Here is a 21,597-nt window from a genome sequence, read left to right as displayed (position 1 = left end):
GTGCAGTACGCTCCTGGTGACATCAGCGGGAGCGAGGACACGGCAACGCAGGCGCAGTGATTTCCAGACTTTAAAGTTTGAAATTCCACTCACGCATGCGCAGTACAGAGCCACCGGTCTTCAGAAGCCTGAGCGCTTCTGAAGACTGCCAAAGCCTCACACAATGGGAGATTCAAACGGAGGAGCCTGCGGGGGAACAAGGAGCCCGGCAGGAGAATGGTAAGGCTCTGTAGGACCCAGAGCCTTCCCTCTCCTTAGGTGAGTATCTGCTTTTTATTTTTAAACTCACTTGAGATTCACTTTGAAAGGCATTTTATTGATAAGATGTTAAAATATCACCTAGGAGAAAACTTAGGCGAAAAAGAGAATTGGATTGGGCCCAATATGTGCAAAACTGGCAATAAGCATAACATGCATAATCTAGCAAAATTATTGTTTTTGTTGCAGTAACCTTCTTCACAGTCACCTGGGCGGGAACAAGGCAAAAACAATGAAACAAGTTAGAAAATTGTTCTGATTGATCACAATTTCACCTAAACATAACTTGCATCACAAATGTTTGCTCCTGATTCATTCTCTTTCCCTGTCTTTCTGAAATAGACATAAAGGGGTTGATGCACATACTGCACACAGCAATATTACCCTTCCGCCAGCAGTGCCCCGAGTTACGCTATTAGCATGACTCGCAGTACTCAAGTGGCACAATTGTTGATATGGTAACATGTGTTACCATAGCTAAGGTCACGCTACTCGAATACCACGAGTCGCGCTAATAGCATAAGTTGCAGTTCTGCTGGTGGTAGTAAAGGTGATATTCCTGTGCAATGTCTGTGCACGGCAATGTTACTGCAGGTATGTGCATCAACCACTAGGTGTCTACACATCCTAGACTTAAAGGAATACTGTAGGGGGTCAGGGGAAAATGAGTTGAACTTACCTGGGGCTTCTAATGGTCCCCCACAGTCATCCTGTGCCTGCGCTGCCACTCACCGATGCTCCGGCCCCGCCTCCGGTTCACTTCTGGAACTTCAAACTTTAAAGTCTGGAAATCACTGCGCCTGCGTTGCCGTGTCCTCGCTCCCGCTGATGTCACCAGGAGCGTACTGCACAGACACAGACCATACTGGGCCTGGGCAGTACGCTCCTGGTGACATCAGCGGGAGCGAGGACACGGCAACACAGGCGCAGTGGTTTTCAGACTTTAAAGTCTAAAATTCCAGAAGTGAACTGGAGGCGGGGCCGGAGCATCGGTGAGCAGCTGCGCGGGTACAGGATGTCTGCGGGGGACCATTAGAAGCCCTGGGTAAGTTCAACTCATTTTCCCCCGACCCCCCTACAGTATTCCTTTAAGTAAGTTGAGGTGGCTGTTCATGGCCACCTCAGTCGAGAATTTACCATATGTACAAATGTTCCCCGAGTTTGTTTAAAGATCTGGAAGGCTGGATCCTTAAACAACAGTGTTTCTCAAGTGCATAGTTTCTCTCCTTACCCCTCTCACGAGATCCTACCCCACTGTGCGAACAAGATCTTTCTTCCTCTTCCCAAAGAAACAGACACATTGCTCTGCTTTAACAGAGTGAGACAGTACAGCGCTCAGCCCCAAAATGTTCACTCAAGAAGTTGAGTACTCATATGTAAGGCCGACAACTATACTGCTTGTGTATGCACCTTTAAAGCCCATTCACACTATAAGTGCTTTTCTGAGCGTTTTGCGATTGATTAGCAGTTTTTAAGATCACTCCCATTCACTTTCATTAAAATTGCGGTAAAAAAACCAAACAAACACACACACAGAAAATGGGCATGGCCAAGATGGCGTGCTGAGCGGTCGTCTCTCCTATGAGCTCCGCTACCCAGCTTCTCTAATCCACAGCCATCGGCTTGTTACTAACACTAAAAAACACTCAAACTGCTGCATTAGAACTGCTGATCCATCCTGGAGGACTGGTTTGATCCCCCAGCGGCACCGGCTTAGGAAAACGGCGAGGCCCCACCAGACCGTTCACACTCTCCTGGCCCAGCTCGCCCTCAAAGAACCCTCCGGCGCTGCATCCCTTACGGAGAGATGGGTGGCAAGGGGAAGAAAGACAAGACTGAGAACAATCCCCCAGCTGACAACACTCCAGCGACAGTCTCCAACTCCAATGAGGCTCATAGTAATAAGCCGGAGAGAACAGATGAAATGGCGGTGGACCACGTGGAGGAGGCCATTGCCTCACCAAGCTTGGCCGTGCTAATGGAGGCAATTAAATCCTGCCACACTGTCCTCACTACCAAAATGGACCATATGGAAGCTAAATTTGGCTTGCTGCGCCAGGATTTAGCTGAAATCAGAGACAGAACAAAAGGCTTAGAACGCCGTACCTCGGATGCAGAGGACACCCTTAGGAGACATGATGCTGATCTTCCTAACCTTGATAAAAGAGTCTCTCAGCTTGAAGCCCGCGCCAATGACGCTGAAAACAGAAATAGGAGGAATAACTTGCATCTTTTGGGGCTACCGGAGGGTGCGGAGAGCCAAGATGTAGCTGCCTATGTAGAAGACCTTCTTAAGGAGCTGCTGCCTGTCGCCAAGTTTTCATCTCACTTTGCAGTGGAGAGAGCATACAGGATGCCGGCACGTAAAGGCCCTCTGGGGGCATATCCAAGGCCGCTGATTTTCCATATGCTTAATTACAGAGACCGCGACGAGATCCTTGCTGCAGCCAGGAAAGTGGCAGATCTTAAGCTTAGGCATGCTCGTTTGATGCTATTTCCAGACTACACAACGGAGACACAGAAGCTTAGGAAAACTTTTCAGATATAAAGACAAAGCTGCGTGAGTGCCAAATTCATTATGCCATGCTTTTTCCCACTAAGCTGAGTCCAGGACGGGGAATCAGTTATTTTTTTCGAAACCCCAGAGGAAGCGTCTACTTGGATAGAAGCTCTACCTGCACAGCAACCAGATAAGTAATAATAACTGACATTGGCCTCAATTCACTAAGCTTAACTCCTGTCTTTAATATCTCTTCTGAGCTGTTTTACAGTTATCATCATGGTGATATAATTGTGATAACTGTAAAACAGCTCAGAAGAGTTATTAAAGACATGAGTTAAGCTCAGTGAATTGAGGCCATTCTGTCAATCTGTTTCCTGCTCATAACTGTCGTTAAATCCAAATGCTGTACGTAAGTGGAGCACTTAGATCCCCCTGATACTTACGTTATACAATCCTAACAGGATCCCTCACCGTTTAGCTTATCTCACGAACAGTATTATTTGCCCCGGCAACAGCCTTCTACCGCTGAGCCTTATATCTGTTTTTCTGCATGTAATTGCAACTTAGACTGCTAAACTTTGTGCCCGCACATAATCTTTGTTATGGCCGACCATCTGGGTACATTTACTGAAAACTGCAGCTACTGGAGTTTGGTACCTATGCTTAAAGAGTAACTGTCAGGCTGCAGAAGCTAATTTAAACCTCTATTCTCCTGTGTTAAACAGTTTAGAAGGAAGCCCAAAAGCAATTAGTGAAGATAAAAATCTCAGTTACCTTTGATGTGTTCTTATCAGCAAGTCTGTTATTCTTAAGAAGACGCAAGCCGCATACCATACTGCAAAGCATTCTGGGGCTCTCCCCTCGGCTGCTAATGAGACGTTACAGCAGCTTGTAATCTCGTAGCACTGATAAATCTCGGGCAGAGTACACTGCAGGAGTCAGCTATTGTTCCTAGCCACATGGCTCATTAATATTCACTGCACACTGTGTTATTTAGTACCAGCTTATCTGTGATCAGGAAGCAGGCAGGACATGACGACACATTTGACAGAAAAACATGGAGCCTGCCATGAGCTGTCAGGAGCATCTATCTCTGCATATACTATATACAAATTCTGTGAAATCCAATCGTGGACAGTGAAATGCATATGTAATGTAAGTACAGCCAATCTTTAGCTACTGATATATGTGTTTATTTTCTCTGAGACATTATACCTAACAGCTCCTCTTTAACACACAGACTTTGATATAAACTATGGCACCTATTAAGGACTTTTGCTCATGTCTGGAAATGAACGTTTTACGAAAAGATCTAAACGGGGGATTCTCCTTTTTTCTATGTTCTTTCACTATGCATATTTTTAACGGACTGTTCATTTACTGCTGATTTGTTAAAGTACTCAGCTCCCAAGATAGGTTGCAAGTATTCTTCAAAATCTGAGGTGTATTCAGCTTTAAGGGACAGCTCAACGGTTACTGGCGGGAAACTTTTCTTTGCGCCCTTTTTCCTCTTTGAAATCAGGCACCAACGACCTTACTCATGGGACTGTTTAAGTATAGTCCTGATCTTAGTGCTTACGTGAGCTTTCCGAGCACGGATAGCTAGTTGTTAACCCTTAATGTTCATAAAGTTCTCTGTTTGAAAATGTTCATATGCTGTTCATAGTAACTACTTATGCCATTTTATGCACACATGGACATGTGGATTCTATATAAGTTCTTATACTGTTATCTGTTCCTGTGTCCACTCAAGTGTCAATTCCATATTAGGCAAAGCTACATTATAAATTCCATTACCTTGTTACCCAATCCCAACCCTCCCCCCCCCCATTATTATTACTATGTCACCCCCTACTGTAATTCAGCAAGCATTCACTGTACACCTAGAACATATAACCTTAAGCTGGCATTATTTATTTATTTATCCTCTATTCCCCCTGTATACTTGTAAAAAGAACTGGGCTAATACTACATTCTACATTAATAGTATATATAGTAGGATAAAACCTCCACGCAACTAATTACATTTGAACGGTGCTGAAGAGCTCTGCTAAAAAGAATTCCTGATTACGTTTAGATACAGAATATTTTTCGCTTGGTCTCCACTAGATGGTGCTATAACATCAATAATGGATCCCATGTATTATTCTGCAGCAGGCTCTCGGCTACGGATCATAATGATACGCAGGTTACATCATTGGTGAGACATAACTTATCCTAGTTCCACAGTTACCTTGTTCATGGGCGTCCGCACATATGGCAAAATCGAGCATTTGCCCGACCCTGGCCGCCCGCTGCCCCCCCCCCCCCCGGCCGCGTGCCCGTGCGGCCAGCAGCGCAGAGAAGAGGGAGAGCTATGTGCAGATAGCGGGGAAGGGCGGACGTCTCTCCCCCCTTTCCCTCACCTTAGGGGGCTCTCCCTTCCTCACTCTCCCCTCCGGAGTCCGGAATGAAGTGTGCAGCGGCTGGGCAGGGGGCGGAACTTACCTCGTCTTGCTCCTGCGCCGGAAGTTCTGGTGCTGCACTCTGGTCTGGACCAGACCAGAGTAGCGGCTAATCCATCCGGCGCCTGCGACGAGATGAGGTAAGTTCCGCCCGCTGCCCAGCCGCTGCACACTTCGTTCCGGACTCCGGAGGGGAGAGCGAGGGAGGGAGAGCCCCCTAAGATGAGGGAAGGGGGGGGACATTCCCGCCCTTCCCCGCTATCCGCACATAGCTCTCCCTCTTCTCTGCGCTGCTCCCCTCCTGCTGGGGAACACCTGGCTACTTATTCTAGGGACATATACCCCTGCCTACATATACTGGTCACATATACCCCTGGCTACATATACTGGTCACATATACCCCTGGCTACATATACTGGGACATATACCCCTGGATATATATACTGGGCACATATACCCCTGCCTACATATACTGGGCACATATACCCCTGACTACACATACTGGGCACATATACCTCTGGCTACATATACTGGGCACATATACCCCTGGCTACATATACTGGGCACATATACCCCTGCCTACATATACTGGTCACATATACCCCTGGCTGTATATACTGGGCACATATACCCGTGCCTACATATACTGGGACATATACCCCTGCCTACATATACTGGGCACATATACCCCTGACTACATATACTGGGCACATATACCTCTGGCTACATATACAGGGGACATATACCCCTGGCTACATATACTGGGGACATATACCTCTGGCTAGATATACTGGGCACATATACCCCTGCCTACATATACTGGTCACATATACCCCTGGCTACATATACTGGTCACATATACCCCTGGCTACATATACTGGGACATATACCCCTGGCTATATATACTGGGCACATATACCCCTGCCTACATATACTGGGCACATATACCCCTGACTACACATACTGGGCACATATACCTCTGGCTACATATACTGGGCACATATACCCCTGGCTACATATACTGGACACATATACCCCTGCCTACATATACTGGCCACATATACCCCTGCCTACATATACTGTTCACATATACCCCTGGCTGTATATACTGGGCACATATACCCCTGCCTACATATACTGGGACATATACCCCTGCCTACATATACTGGGCACATATACCCCTGACTACATATACTGGGCACATATACCTCTGGCTACATATACAAGGGACATATACCCCTGGCTACATATACTGGGGACATATACCTCTGGCTAGATATACTGGGCACATATACCCCTGCCTACATATACTGGGCACATATACCCCTGGCTATATATACTGGGCACATATACCCCTGCCTACATATACTGGGACATATACCCCTGCCTACATATACTGGACACATATACCCCTGACTGCATATACTGGGGACATATACCTCTGGCTACATATACTGGGGGCATATACCCCTGCCTACATATACTGGGCACATATACCCCTGGCTATATATACTGGGCACATATACCCCTGCCTACATATACTGGGCACATATACCCCTGCCTATACAGTATATACTGGGCACATATACCCCTGCCGACATATACTGGGCACATATACCCCTGACTACATATACTGGGCACATATACCCCTGGCTATATATACTGGGACATATTCACCTGCCTACATATACTGGGCACATATTCCCCTGCCTACATATACTGGGGACATATACCTCTGGCTACATATACTGGGCACATATACCCCTGCCTACATATACTGGGCACATATACCTCTGGCTACATATACTGGGCACATATACCCTTGACTACATATACTGGCCACATATACCCCTGCCTACATATACTGGTCACATACACCCCTGACTACATATACTGGGATCATATACCTCTGGCTACATATACTGGGGACATATACCCCTGCCTACAAATACTGGGCACATATACCTCTGGCTACATATACTGGGCACATATACCCTTGACAAATAAATATTACTCAGTGATAAGTCAAACTCCCTGTAAAGAGCATGAAATATCATGATCTCCTCCACGCCGAAAAACCAGCGCTCCCATTGGTTCCAGAGGGTCACATGGTTCGTCCTACCGTCAGCCAATCGGATTGCGGCCCTGCCGGTGTCTTATCCAACAGCCCATTGTGATTAGCCTGTAAACATGCGACCAATCAGCGGCATGTAAATGCGGAAGTTTCTCCGCAAATACGCTTGCCATAGGACAGCAGAGTTACGTGGGTGCAGGGGGCGGTGCCCGTGCCCCATGTTATCTGCGGCTGGTGTTACGCGTTACACCTAGCCGTACATAAACATACCCACTACGCTGCTATAGGAGGAGCAGCCAAATGGGAGGCAACATCCACATGTGAACAAATCCTACCTCCTACTTAAGTACAGTACATGTCCATGGTGCGTGACTTAAATAACAATATACAGGCAACCACAGTTATTAAAGGGGCTCTATATATTAGGAGAATAGATTACAGCAAATAGGAGTAAAAAACTGATTTTCCTATCCATTACTCAACAGACAAAGGTACAAAGCCGCAATAAATCAAGGGGCAAATAGTGATTTAACCTCTTGTGGAAGATATATTAAACACCGAGCATATAAAAATATCTAGATGTTAAAAATAAAGGAAACATCCATGCATGGCATTTATGATATAAAGACAGATAGATAGCTCAGAGCATTAGGGAGTATACCTTTTTCCAAAAAACAGGTGGATCCAGCAATTAGAATTCGGAGTCCTTTGAGAAGGCCTAGGGACAAAAAGCTCATCCGCCAAGCTATTATATTGCCTTCTGATGTATTTATACATGTTAATTAGATCTCCTCTAAGGCGTCTTTTCTCTAGACTATATAAACCCAGTTTATCTAACCTTTCTTGGTAAGCGAGACCTTCCGTCCCACGTATCAATTTTGTTGCTCGTCTCTGCACCTGCTCTAAAACTGCAATATCTTTTTTGTAATGTGGTGCCCAGACCAGAACTGAATTCTGTATTCCAGATGTGGCCTTACTAGTGTAAGGAAACGCGGAAAATCAGCCGCCTGTACTCAGCGGGAGGCGACTGTTTCCATGGATAGCATGGCGGAACGCGGAAAAACCGCCGCGTCTGATGCGGCGGTTAGCACGCATGGCCCTGTTGCTGACACTCTGACCCAGCGCGGGGAGGCAGCCGCCGGTGCAGATAGCGGTGCGACCAACCCCGCGCATGGGTCAGCAGAGACATTGCAAAGCAGTACTGGTGTGGCTGGGACTGATAGTCCACCTAGGTTCAGAATGACGCGCGTGCGCGCGGAGAGGCAGAACTTTTGTGGCAGTCAGAGAAAGGTCAGCTGACCAGGCAGGTCAGCTGACATTTTCAGCAACTTTTATTGGTCCAGCACTTAAGGGAGGTGCTGGAGAGCACTGGTGTATATATACTGGGTGCTGGTCATTCTCTGGTTGTCTGTCGTTGCGATCACATCGTGGTAGCACTCAGGCCTTGTCTGTATCTATGTTCTAGCATAGTTTCCAAAGGTGTTGACGATCACGGACCTCACACCTTAGCGTTAGGAATACTGAACTGTATTATTTGTTATGACATTCTGCCTGCCTGACTATTCTTCTGTACTCTGATTCGGTACCTTGCTATCTCTGATATCCTGTTGCCGAACTCTGCTCGTTCCTGGACTCTGTATTTGCCTCCTGATTCTGTACCCCGCTATTCTGATACCCCGTTGCCGAACCCTGCCTGTTTATTGGATTCCGTATCTGTCTCCTGAATCTGTACCGTATCTGTCTGTGTGTTTACGACCTGGATTGCCCGACCTCGAGAACTGGCCTTACTGTTAGAGGCAGTTCCCAGACCTGTTAGTGACACCCTCTCACTGGTGTCACTCACACTCTGTCCTTCCCACTTTTGGCCTAGCTCCTCCCCCGGGAGAGTCTAGGCATACGGAAGGAACATACTTCTGTGCAGTACTCCTTACTGCTTCTGTACCTTCTCCTAAGGTGCAATACTCAAAGTATTACTGTCACACCAAAACACTCTTATCTCTCAGGTGTCCAGAGGTTAGAATATATATCTGATTATCAGTGATACTGCAGATCATCAATAATCGGGTATATTCTGCATTCTCGGTGATACTGCAGATCACCGGTAATCAGACCCTCTCTGTGTTACACCGATTGTTACAACTAGAGAGTTAAACAGGGGCAATATTATGCTAGCATCTCGAGTTTTTATTTCCCTTTTAATGCATCCCAATATTTTGTTAGCTTTAGCTGCAGCGGCTTGGCATTGAGTATGATTATTTAACTTGTTGTCGATGAGTACTCCTAAGTCCTTCTCCAAGTTTGATGTCCCCAACTGTATCCCGTTTATTTTGTATGGTGCTAGACCATTGGTACGACCAAAATGCATGACTTTACATTTTTCAACATTGAATTTCATCTGCCATGTATGTGCCCATATAGCCATCCTATCCAGATCCTGTTGCAATATGACACTATCTTCCTGAGAGTTGATGATTCTGCACAATTTTGTATCATCTGCAAAAATAGCAACATTGCTCACTACTGCATCTACTAGGTCATTAATAAATAAATTGAAGAGCACTGGACCCAGTACAGACCCCTGTGGGATCCCACTGCTAACAGTCTCCCATTTTGAGTACGATCCATTGACCACAACTCTTTGTTTTCTGCCCATTAGCCAGTTCCCTATCCATGCACACAGACTCTTCCCCAGTCCTTGCATCCTCAACTTTTGCACCAGACTTTTGTGGGGAACAATGTGGAAGGCCTTTGCAAAGTCCAAGTATATCACATCTACAGCATTCCCAATTTCCATATTAGCATTCAATACCTCATAAAAGCTGAGCATGTTAGTCAAACAGGACCTGTCTTTAGTAAACCCATGTTGATGCTGAGAAATAAGATTATTTTCTACTATGAAATCATGTATAGTATCTCTTAGTAACCCCTCAAATAGTTTGCATACAACTGATGTTAAGCTTACAGGTCTATAATTTTCTGGATCTGATGTTTTGCCCTTCTTAAATAATGGGAAAACGTGGGCTGTACGCCAATCCACTGGGACTCTGCCAGTTGCAAGAGAGTCACAAAAGATGAGATAAAGGGGCTTAGCTATAATTGAACTTAAAGAGACACTGAAGCGAAAAAACAATTATGATATTATGATTTGTATGTGTAGTACAGCTAAGAAATAAAACATTAAGATCAGATACATCAGTCTAATTGTTTCCAGTACAGGAAGAGTTGAGAAACTCTAGTTATTATCTCTATGCAAACAAGCCATTAAGCTCTCTGTCTAAGTTAGTCCTGGAGAGGGCTGTTATCTGACTTTATTATCTCAACTGTAAGTGAACTGTTTACTTTTTCTCTGCTAGAGGAGAGGTCATTAGTTCACAGACTGCTATGAAAGACTCATTTTGAATGCTGAGTGTTGTGTAATCTGCACATATTATAGAATGATGCAATGTTAGAAAAAACACTATATACCTGAAAATAAAAGTATGAGAATATTTTCTTTGCTGCTAATCTTCTAGTAATTATTCATAGTACACAACCAATTCATTATATCATATATATTTTTTTCGCTTCAGTGTCTCTTTAATTCCCTTGGGACCCGAGGATGCATGCCATCTGGGCCAGGTGCCTTGTCTATTTTTAATTTATTTAGTCTTGCCTTCACTTCTTCCTGCGTTAAGTATTTAATATTATAGTTAGAAGATTGAGACTCTTCTGCCTCTGTAATTTGCAACAGTGCTGTTTCCTTTGTGAAGACAGAAGCAAAGAAAGCATTTAATAACTCTGCCTTACCTTGGTCATCCACCATTGAGTTCCCACCCTCATCCTTTAGGAGTCCTATACAGTCAACCTTTCTTTTTTTAGAGTTGATGTACTTGTAAAACTTTTTTGGGTTAGATTTGATATCCCTAGCGATTTGATTTTCAGCTTCGATCTTTGCCAGCCTAATTTCTTTTTTACAATTTTTATTGCACTCCTTATAATTGCTTAGTGCAGCCTCGGTCCCCTCCTGTTTTAGGACCTTATAGGCATTCCTTTTCCTTTTAATTTTATCCCTAACCTTTCTATTCATCCATAGAGGCCTTTTTTTATTCCTAGACATTTTGTTTCCATTTGGGATATACATACTACAATATTGATTGAGAATAAGTTTAAAAGCTTGCCATTTTCCTTCAGTGTCCTCCCCTTGTAGTACATTATCACAGTTCACCAAACTTAGTGCCTGCCTAATTTGATTGAACTTTGCTTTTCTAAAATTCATAGTTTTAGTGGTCCCGCTGCCCCGTGGCCTATCAGTCACCAGATCAAACGTTATCATGTGATCACTATTTCCCAAATGTTCTTGAACCTGCACATTTGATACATTATCTGCTCTATTAGAAATGATCAGATCCAGTAACACATTCCCCCTAGTTGGTTCCGTTACCATTTGAGTCAAGTAATTGTCCTGTAGTGGTGCCAGAAATCTGCTGCTTTTACCAGAATGGGTAGCCTCAATACCCCAGTCAATGTCTGGAAAGTTGAAGTCACCTATAACTATGACCTCATTTTTACTTGCAGCTTTTTCAATCTGCTGTAGTAATCGCAGTTCTGCAGCTTCATTAATATGAGGTGGTCTGTAGCATACCCCAATAAGCAATTGGCAACTTTTATTTCCACCATGAATATTCACCCAAACGGACTCCACATCTTTGCAATCTTCTTCCATCTCATCGTTGAGGACAGCTGTAAAAGAATTCTTAACAAAGAGACAAACCCCTCCACCTTTTTTCCCTGTTCTATCCCTCCTAAACACATTGTATCCTTTTAAATTAGCTATCCAGTCATGGCTTTCATCCATCCATGTCTCGGTTATTCCCACAATGTCATTGCCTTTGTCATTCAGAATGAACTCCAGTTCGTCTATTTTATTTGCAAGGCTCCGAGCATTGGTTACCATGCACTTTATATTTTTACCACCACATTTACAAATTTTGTTTACATGAAATGGGCTACTTGAAGTTTTACCAACCTCCTTAATCTTTATTCTGTCCCCACCCCCCTCTCCACCCCCCATAATGTTAGGCTCCCACTGTCTTTTTACCTACTCTTGTCTACATATTGAGACTTTATCCTCCCGCCTCCCCCTAGATCCTAGTTTAACCACTTTGTCCTCCTTGACGTATAAAAACATCAAGGAGGACAGGCGCGCTCCCGCGGCCGATCGCGCGCGTGCACACGCACTCCCGGCCGCGGATTCGGTAGCCACGGAATCAATGTATCGGGCTATGGAGCCCGATCACTGATTCCTCTCCCCCGCTGAAAAAGCGACAGCTTCTCTCGGAAGCTTCGCTTTTTCTGAAGCCATGTCCCTCTAAGCGTACAGTGTACGCTTAGAGCGACGTCATGTAAACAAAATCGAGATTGCCATCTTGTGGCCAAAAAGTAAAACTACAAGTAAAAGTAAAAAAACATTACCATACACAAATATTTCCCCAAATAAAACACTTTTATATCCCACCCTCCCAAAAATGCCCACATAAAATGTTTAATAAAAAAAAAAAAAAAAACATTACTATAAAAAAAAAAAAAACATAAATATTTACCTAAGGGTCTAAACTTTTTAAATATCTATGTAATGATGAAATATTTCTCTCTATTTTTTTCAATAAGCTTGTAAATAGTGATGAATGCAAAACGGAAAAAATGCTCTTTTATTTCCAAATAAAATATTGTCGCAATACATTGTGATAGGGACATAATTTAAACGGTGAAATAACCGTGACAAATGGGCAATTACAATATATGGGCAAAACTATAATGGCCAAAAACTGACAAATAATGAATTTTTTCATTTTTTTTCTTATTCTTACTGTTAAAATGCATTTACAGTAAGGTAGCTCTTAGCAAAATTTACCACCTAAAGAAAGCCTAATTGGTGGCGGAAAAAACAAGATATAGATCAGTTCATTGTGATAAGTAGTGATAAAGTTATAGCCTAATGAGTGGGAGGTGAACATTGCTCGGATGCATAAAGTGAAAACGACTGAGAGCTTAACCTCCTGCCGCCCACGTCACGCCAGGAGGCGTGGCCGCGGCGGCAGCCCCAGGTCCGCCTAACGCCAATTGGCATAAAGTCCTGGGGCTCTGTTTAGCATGAGATCGCACGCATGGTGCGCGCGCATCTCATGCTCAGAGGGCGGAGCTCCGCCCCGCCTTTAGTCTCCTGTTAGACGGCGATCACGCCGTCTATTTACTTGGTGCAGCGCTGCGATGAGCAGCAGCGCTGCACCGGGGACAGCCGTGTGACACGGCTGTCCCTATGGGGGACAAGAGAGCGATCGGCTCTCATAGGCAGAAGCCTATGACAGCCGATCGCCATAATTGGCCGGCTGTGGGGAGGGAGGGAGGGAGGGAATAAATTTAAAGGAACAGGGGATTTAAAAAAAAAAAACCTAACAATAATATTTTTTTAAAAAAAAATAAACATGGGGGGAGCGATCAGACCCCACCAACAGAGAGCTCTGTTGGTGGGGAGAAAAGGGGGGGGGATCACTTGTGTGCTGAGTTGTGCGGCCCTGCAGCTTGGCCTTAAAGCTGCAATGGCCAATTTAGCTAAAAATGGCCTGGTCACTAGGGGGGTTTAGCCCTGCAGTCCTCAAGTGGTTAAGTGGTTAAACTCTCCTCCAACCGTTTAGCCATCTTCTCCCCCAATGCAGCTGCACCCTCCCCATGTATGAGTTAAAACGTTTGTATTTAGTTTAAATTGCTGTTGGCACTTTGTGATAGTAAAGTGACTTCGCCGTTTGGACACTGTCCTAATCTAATGTCCCACCATTGCTTAGTTCATGTAAACTTGTCTCCACCCACGATCACACCCACATTCTGGTTCATGACCACACCCATTTTTCGGCGCATGACGTAGCTCCATTTTTTGGCGCGCTACACGCGCCACACAACACCACCCCAATTTTTCGGCTGCGCGCCACCCCTCTTTTTCTTCTCCTCCTCTTTGCCCCCCCTGAAAAATTTTCTGCGGACGCCCATGACCTTATTAATGACTTTTCTATGGCTCTCAGGAAGCATTTATGGTGTTACTATGTAGGATGTCCAGTTATGAACTATGGGTTGGCCGGTGTTCTTGTCTCTCCCCGGGTGGATGCCTTTATCTTACCATTAAACCATTGCTACTCTGACCGTAGGGGTTCCCCCACGGGGTTTGACTGAGGATTGAGCCAACCTATTTATATATACTGTGTATATGTAGTGTACAATTCTGGCACTGGTTCTTGATACCACAAACTCTATTTTAGCAGAACCTCATTGTACAGGGGATAATACTTATGTTGCTTATGACATGTTTAAACTAGGTAACAGTTTCCGTACCCTCTAAATTGGAAGTCACCCTTCTATGGATTTTGCCATGCAACCCTCTAAACGTATAATGCTACTTTCTGCTGCTGTGGATGAAGGGGGCCCTTACTGTGGTGCTGGGTAGAGACACCCATGTTTCCTAAATCCTGTTAAACATGGTGCAAAGCACCATTAGCAAACCTTCTCTAATCTGGCGGTTTCTCCCTTAGCCTATTGTGCTTGGAACCCTACACCTGGGCACTAATAAGTGCCTCTTCCAACATATATCGGGTTGTCTGTTCCTGGTAGCATAGATGGGACTATTCCTGCAGTCATTCCAGAATATATCAGTATACTACGTCTACCTTACTAAAATATGCTTATACTGGGTTACTGTAATATATACATGAAGGCGTCCTTGCCCATTTTTTTGCAGGTATAGCTCATTGATCCTTGTGGGCGCCAGGAAGGCGGCAACCTATTTATATATACTGTGTATACAAGCAACTGCTTTAAGTATTATATACTAGTATGCTTTTGATACCTAGCTCGCCTGGGAATACAAATATGATGTATGTTAATAGCATATGGCTTCGGGTTAATCTTGCACCCCTCTAAAAAAAAGTGCAGGATTCACTCTTCAACCCTATAGTAAAAATGAAGCACTTACCGTCCTATTTGTATACTAGACCTATAGCCAATTTGTAAGAAATACTCTATGGTATGGAGTTGTGAATTCAAATGTTGCCCCCCCCCCCTTATCCCTCCACTTCCCTTTCCCTCCCCCCCCCCTAATCCACTCCCCCCCTCCCCTTTCCCTCCGCCCTCCATTTTCTATTATACAAGTCAAACCCCCAGGTTGACAACTGGGTGCAGCTGGGTAGCGGACCTCTGTCTTGGCCTACTACCACCCCCTTTATTATTTTCTCTATTTGAGTGGTTATATTTACATTTTAATTTCCTTTTGATCCAGTCATATTTTGGGACTGAAGGTTCTTTAGTTACAAGGTTATGTTCAGGGATCCAAAACGTCCTGATGTTATCGTTCCATTTCTAGGATGTAGGGTGGGGGTTTGTTGGGGTTTACCAATGTATGCTAATTTTACTATGCACTGTCTCTTTTCTTTCCTCCCTCTTTTCTCTTCTTGCCTGCCTGCCCCTTGCCCGGGCTCCTCCCCCGCCTCACTCATATAAAGACAAAATGACTAGTCATCATTATTACAATCTCCTATTAGTACACATAATTTAAATGTCAACAGTCAAATTACTATCTTGGAATGTCAGGGGACTGTGATCTAAAATAAAAAGATCATTGGTAACTAATTTCCTTAAACAACACTCACCTCATATATGTTTTTTACAAGAGACTCACCTTACTGGAGGTAAAATCCTAGCAATTAAGAAACCTTGGGTGGCGCATGCATACCATGCTACATACTCAAACTCCAGAGGAGTTTCAATCCTCATTTGTAAAAATCTACCCTTTCAACTACATGAGATCAAAATTGACCCTGGTGGCAGGTATATAATTTTACACGCTACAGTTAATCAAGAAAAACTAACACTAGTAAATGTTTACCTGCCTCCTCCAGCAGATATCTCTATCCTCGATAAGATAATTACCATTACTACACAAATGCCTTCTCAAAAATTAATAATTTGTGGAGACTTTAACCTCATACACGATCCTAATATTGACAGACTCAAAATTTCCACCAGAGACACATTGGAGTTCAGAAACTGGCTAGAAGCTTACAACCTATTAGATGTTTGGAGGTGGAAGCACCCTACCACAAAGGAGTATTCCTGTCACTCTGCTTCTCACGGCACTCTTTCCAGAATTGACCTAGCTCTTGCCTCTATCGAAACTCTCCCTCTGATTAGAGCATCTCACTTCCTGGTCAGAGGAATTTCAGACCATGCACCTTTAGAATTGATGCTTCAAATGGGTACAAGGCAGGGTGATAAAGTATGGAGACTATCCGCTCATTGGATAGTTGGTCCTACGATAGATGACATTATAAAAAAGACAAATCAGACATTATTGGGAATTGAATAATAACTCAACTTCCCCCCAAATGGTGTGGGACGCTAATAAAGCAGTGCTGAGGGGGCAATATATAGGAGCCATTAAATTTTGTTAGAGAACAGGCGAAAGCATTAGTACAATGGAAGGAAAAAACTGCTTCAGATCTGGAGGCGGAGTATATTACTACTAAAGACAGTGATACTTATAAAAAATGGCAAATGGCTCTGCAAACCTTTGAACTATACAGATTAGATACTACTAAAAAGAGTCTACGTGACCAAAAACAAAGGATATTTGAACAGGGGGACAGATCGGGGAAAATGTTGGCCTGGCTTTCTAGAGACGCCAGGAATTTGACTGTGATCCCACAACTATACTCTGACTCTCACGATATAATTACTGACCCAGACAAAATTAATAAAACATTCTTACAGTTCTACTCCAACTTGTACTCTAGCTGTCTTAACAAATCCGTCGTAGACTTAGAAAATTATTTAGAAGCAATTGACCTACCTACTTTACCCATAGATGATGTTAAAGCACTCGAAGCTCCAATAGCACTTGATGAAGTAATAGACGCTCTTGCTGACATGCAACCCACCAAATTTTATAAACAATACTCCAAACTAGTAGCCCCCAAATTAAAAGTTACCCTCCAACGATCTTTCGATAAGGGTTCCCACCTTCTAGGTCAGAAGCCTTAATAAAAGTAATCCCCAAACCAGGGAAGGATCCCACAAAATGCTCTTCATACAGACCAATTTCCCTTTTGAACACTGATGCAGAAGTGTTAGCTAAAATTTTAGCCACTAGACTAAATCAATGTATACTGAAGCTGGTACATTATGATCAATCAGGCTTCATGCCTGGTAAAGGCACAGACATTAATATACGTAGGTTGATGACCAATATTGCTGCTTCCCATTCTAATGTGGGTCAAATGGTAATAGCTTCTTTAGACACTGAAAAAGCTTTTGATTCGGTTGAATGGGAATACTTGTGGGCGGTGCTACGCAAATTCGGGTTCGGTAACAACTTTATCAAGTGGGTCCAATTACTTTATAATTCTCCCAAAGCCAAAATAAAAACAGGAAATATAATCTCACAGTTTTTCAGTTTGCAGAGGGGCACCAGGCAGGGATGCCCCCTATCGCCAAGCCTTTTTGCCTTGGCCATGAAGCCCATCGCTGCTAAAATTAGACAACATAGCTTAGTAAACTGTCTGGTGGTTGGCAATTTACATGAAAAAATATCTCTTTAATGCGGACGATGTACTTCTCTATTTGAATGATCCATTTTCCTGTCTGGAGGCATGTCGGGTATCAAGATCAACTGGGATAAATCACTACTGTTTCCTATAGACGCCAAGCTTTCCTCACCACTTAGACCAAACTCTCTGCTACTAGTGGTGAACCAATTTAAGTATTAAGGAATTTAAATAACCAATGATCTTGCCACATATCAGAACCTCAATATAGACCCGGTCCTTCAGCAACTTGAATCCAAATGCGCAATCTGGAATAAACTTACGCTTTCGTTGATAGGTAGGATTAATCTACTTAAAATGATCTTTTTACCTAAGTTTACCTACCTATTTCGCCAATGCCCTGTCTGGCTCCCCTCTGCTTTCTTCAAAATAAATTTACAAAATAATACTAACATTTATTTGGGCAGGCAAACAACCCTGTATAGCGCTGGATGTTTTACAGCTCCCTAAATCTAGAGGTGGCTTAGCACTCCCACATCTTTAAAAATATTATTGGGCATACTTACTTGTTACTATTAGATGGTGGTTTTCGCAAGACGATACAAACCCAGCAGTGAATGTGGAGGCAGCAATCTTGGGTTCATACGAACAACTTACAAATTTACCCTACAGAGGCCCCACAGCTAGCCCCCAAACTACCCTAGCCATGGCAACTACCTGGAAGGCCTAGAATACGGCCAGAGTTCCCTTAATGGACCCTGGTACCAGCTCTCCTTACACGCCGCTGTGGGGAAACCCATATCTGCAACACTTTTCCACTATTGCTGACCCAATCCTATGGGCAAGATACGGTATAAAAAATATCTCCCACATACAAAATGAAAAGTCTATCTATACTTTTAATAATCTTAAAACCCAATTTGATCTTCCGAACAAATACTTATTTAGATATCTACAGCTCCACCATGCATATAGATCACAGTTCGGCTCTCAACCGCCTGACTTACAAACAGACCGGTTGGAAAAGCTCCTTCTGACTAAAGATCTCCCCAAAACTCTTTCTGCTATTTACTCTGAGCTGCTAAATCTTAATAATCCAAGACTGGAAAAGTGCTATCATAAATGGAAGACTGATATTCCCTCCCTAACTGACACTGAATGGGACATAATTCTGGAAGAGTTCCCCACTACAGTGATATCAGCAAGCGACCAACTCATCCAAACAAAATTTCTACATAGAATATACCTTACCCCTGTAAGACTACACAGAATGAATCCCTCTCATTCAGACAGGTGCTGGAGGTGCTCTATTCATAGAGGAGACTTTATACACATCTTCTGGTTGTGTCCAGTAATTATCCCTTTTTGGGAAAACGTACTTTCAACTGTTAACACTGTACTGGAAACATCCTTTCCCTTGGATATAGGTCTACTACTACTTGGTAAACTGGAGGCAGATATTATATCTAAAAATAAACAAATGTTAATCAAAATATTATGCTTCCAAGCAAGGGAAGAGATCTAAAATTCTGGAAGAAGGCGTCTATCCCAACTATAGGTTCTTGGGCCAAATCAATCAATAATGCTCTACAACTATATAGAATCACCTATCTCAACAGAAAATGTCCTAAGAAATTTAACACAGTGTGGGGCATTTGGGAAAGTAAAATCCTAGATCCTACCAATGATAAATGTATTCCTATCATTGATTAAACTGTTATTGTGATTATTGGAGGTGGGGTGGGTGCTGGGCCGGGGACAGGCGGGCAGTTTTTTTTTCTTTCCTTTTCTTCCTCTTTCATATGGGCTAAACATCTGCAACAAACCTCAACCATTGCCCTTCTTCACTTCTGCCTTTTCAGAGCGAGTCGGTCCTTCCGCTTCAATGATAAACACCCTTTTACTTTGTCACACAGTCTGCATTATTATATCATTGATAAGTTATTTTTGTGCACTATATCCCAATGTGATTATATACATAATATGATGATGTATATTTCATTCATGGACGTACTTGATTTGCACTGTTCTGTACTCTCTTTTTGTTGTGTAATTTTCAAGAAAATTCAATAAAAAGTTAACTGTTAAAAAAAAAAAACGCAGAAAAATTGCAGCGATTTTGCGATTGCGTACGTGAAAATCTCTGATTTTTACTGCAATTTTAATTAAAGTGAATGGGAGCAATTTTAAAAAACGCTAATCAATTGCAAAACGCTCAGAAAAGCGCTTCTAGTGTGAAATGGCCCAGAATCCCAAATGCTCTATCCAGATTTTTGTATTTATGAATATATTAGTGATTAGAGTCTTATAATGCCTCACAAATCTGTCTTTCTTCTAATGCATTTCCAAAGGGCCTTTTTACACGCATAGTTGAAAATAGATTTTCATGGCTGTTCACCAACCATCACATGAGCCCTGGGAGATCAAGTGCTATACTGTAGTACTGTTATGGGATGGTCAGGTGAAGTAGACATGGGCGCAGTAAGTGGCATTCCTTCACTGTAAGGAGCCAAAATGTATATCTTGTGTGTGGCAAACATCTCTTGAGCACCTCTTCATTCAGCTTTTTTTTCCACATTCTAAGAAGTCTGCACTCAGTGTGCTATGACAAATTCATATTTTGAGTGTAGCATGGAGAAATACTGTATGTCTTTATGAAAGTATTTAGACATCTAATTTATTCCAATATTTTATTTTACTGTAGCTCCTGAACCAATGGATCTTGATGGACCTAAAGCAACGGGATATATCAAAACTGAATTAATTTCAGTATCTGAAGTGTAAGTGTGGTGCTAAATATTTTAACAGCTGAAAGTAATTGTACAACATGTATTTTAATGTTTATTTCTTTATTCTAGACATCCTTCCAGACTTTCAACAGCTGAGTCTCTACTTCCAATGTCTCCAGATGATTATGCACATTTAGAAATTCTAGTTAGACCTGAACTTGAGGTTAGTAATCTTCAGCATGACTTTCCTGATCTTGGAATAAATAAATTGTTGGTCTTACCTCAAACCTTCTTTTTTCCACTTCAGGGGTGCTGTTGACTTTTGTGTCTTCACCACAAATGGGACAATTGTATTGGCTTCTCCTGTGGGCCTTAGGATAGTTTGTGTCTTTTGCTTTATATTTTCCATACCTTACATTTTTACAGTTAGGTTGCAAAGAGACATCCATCCATCAAGTTCAACCAGAACAAAATATGTACAAGATTGTCCTTTACACTCAAATATCCCAGTTGATCTAGGGGAAGAAGAAAAATACTTACAAAGCTCAGGCCGATTAGCCTTAAAGAGAACCCGAGGTGGGGTTCTGAGAACGTAATCCCCATACAGAGACTGGGTCTGCCTATAGAGCCCAGCCTCTGTTGCTAGTCAGATTCCCTCTAAGCCCCCCCCCCCCCCCCCCCTGCAGTTACAAGTAAGTGTATATAAATGGTACCATCAACAAAAAATGTGTACATGTAAAAAAAAAAAATGAATAGGTAACTAGACTTAACCTGCAAAAATGATATCATAGGGCCCCCTTGGTCCTCAACCCCCAGCAGGTCACGTGATCGGGAGCCGCCAAATAGCATCAGAGAGCGTTCTGCTGTTAAGCAGCATCTGGGAGCAGGAAAAAATTACACATGCTCCTGCACATGGTTTTAGTGAATGAACAGGGTTTTTTTTTTGCTAATTAGCTGCACTTGCAGGTTGGGGAAAGGGAGGAGAGGAGGGGTCCTGAAAGCCTTTGGGCCCCCCTGCAATGGCAAG

The 21,597-nt window shown here is 43.1% G+C and overlaps 1 protein-coding gene across 1 annotated transcript in view; it reads left to right on the top strand.

Moving 5' to 3' along the window:
- Positions 1 to 21,597, top strand: part of STAT1 (signal transducer and activator of transcription 1) — a 1,171,385-nt gene that overhangs the window by 1,122,529 nt on the left and 27,259 nt on the right. The window contains exons 19-20 of the mRNA XM_068244925.1: positions 20,546 to 20,621; positions 20,700 to 20,793. Of these exons, the coding sequence (XP_068101026.1) occupies positions 20,546 to 20,621; positions 20,700 to 20,793 (170 nt within the window). The remainder of the gene's footprint in view (positions 1 to 20,545; positions 20,622 to 20,699; positions 20,794 to 21,597) is intronic.

Source organism: Hyperolius riggenbachi, chromosome 7 (assembly GCF_040937935.1).
Source record: "Hyperolius riggenbachi isolate aHypRig1 chromosome 7, aHypRig1.pri, whole genome shotgun sequence".
Classification (NCBI taxonomy): domain Eukaryota; kingdom Metazoa; phylum Chordata; class Amphibia; order Anura; family Hyperoliidae; genus Hyperolius; species Hyperolius riggenbachi.
Note: the sequence above shows the minus strand (reverse complement) of the source record. Positions and strands in the feature narration are given on the sequence as shown.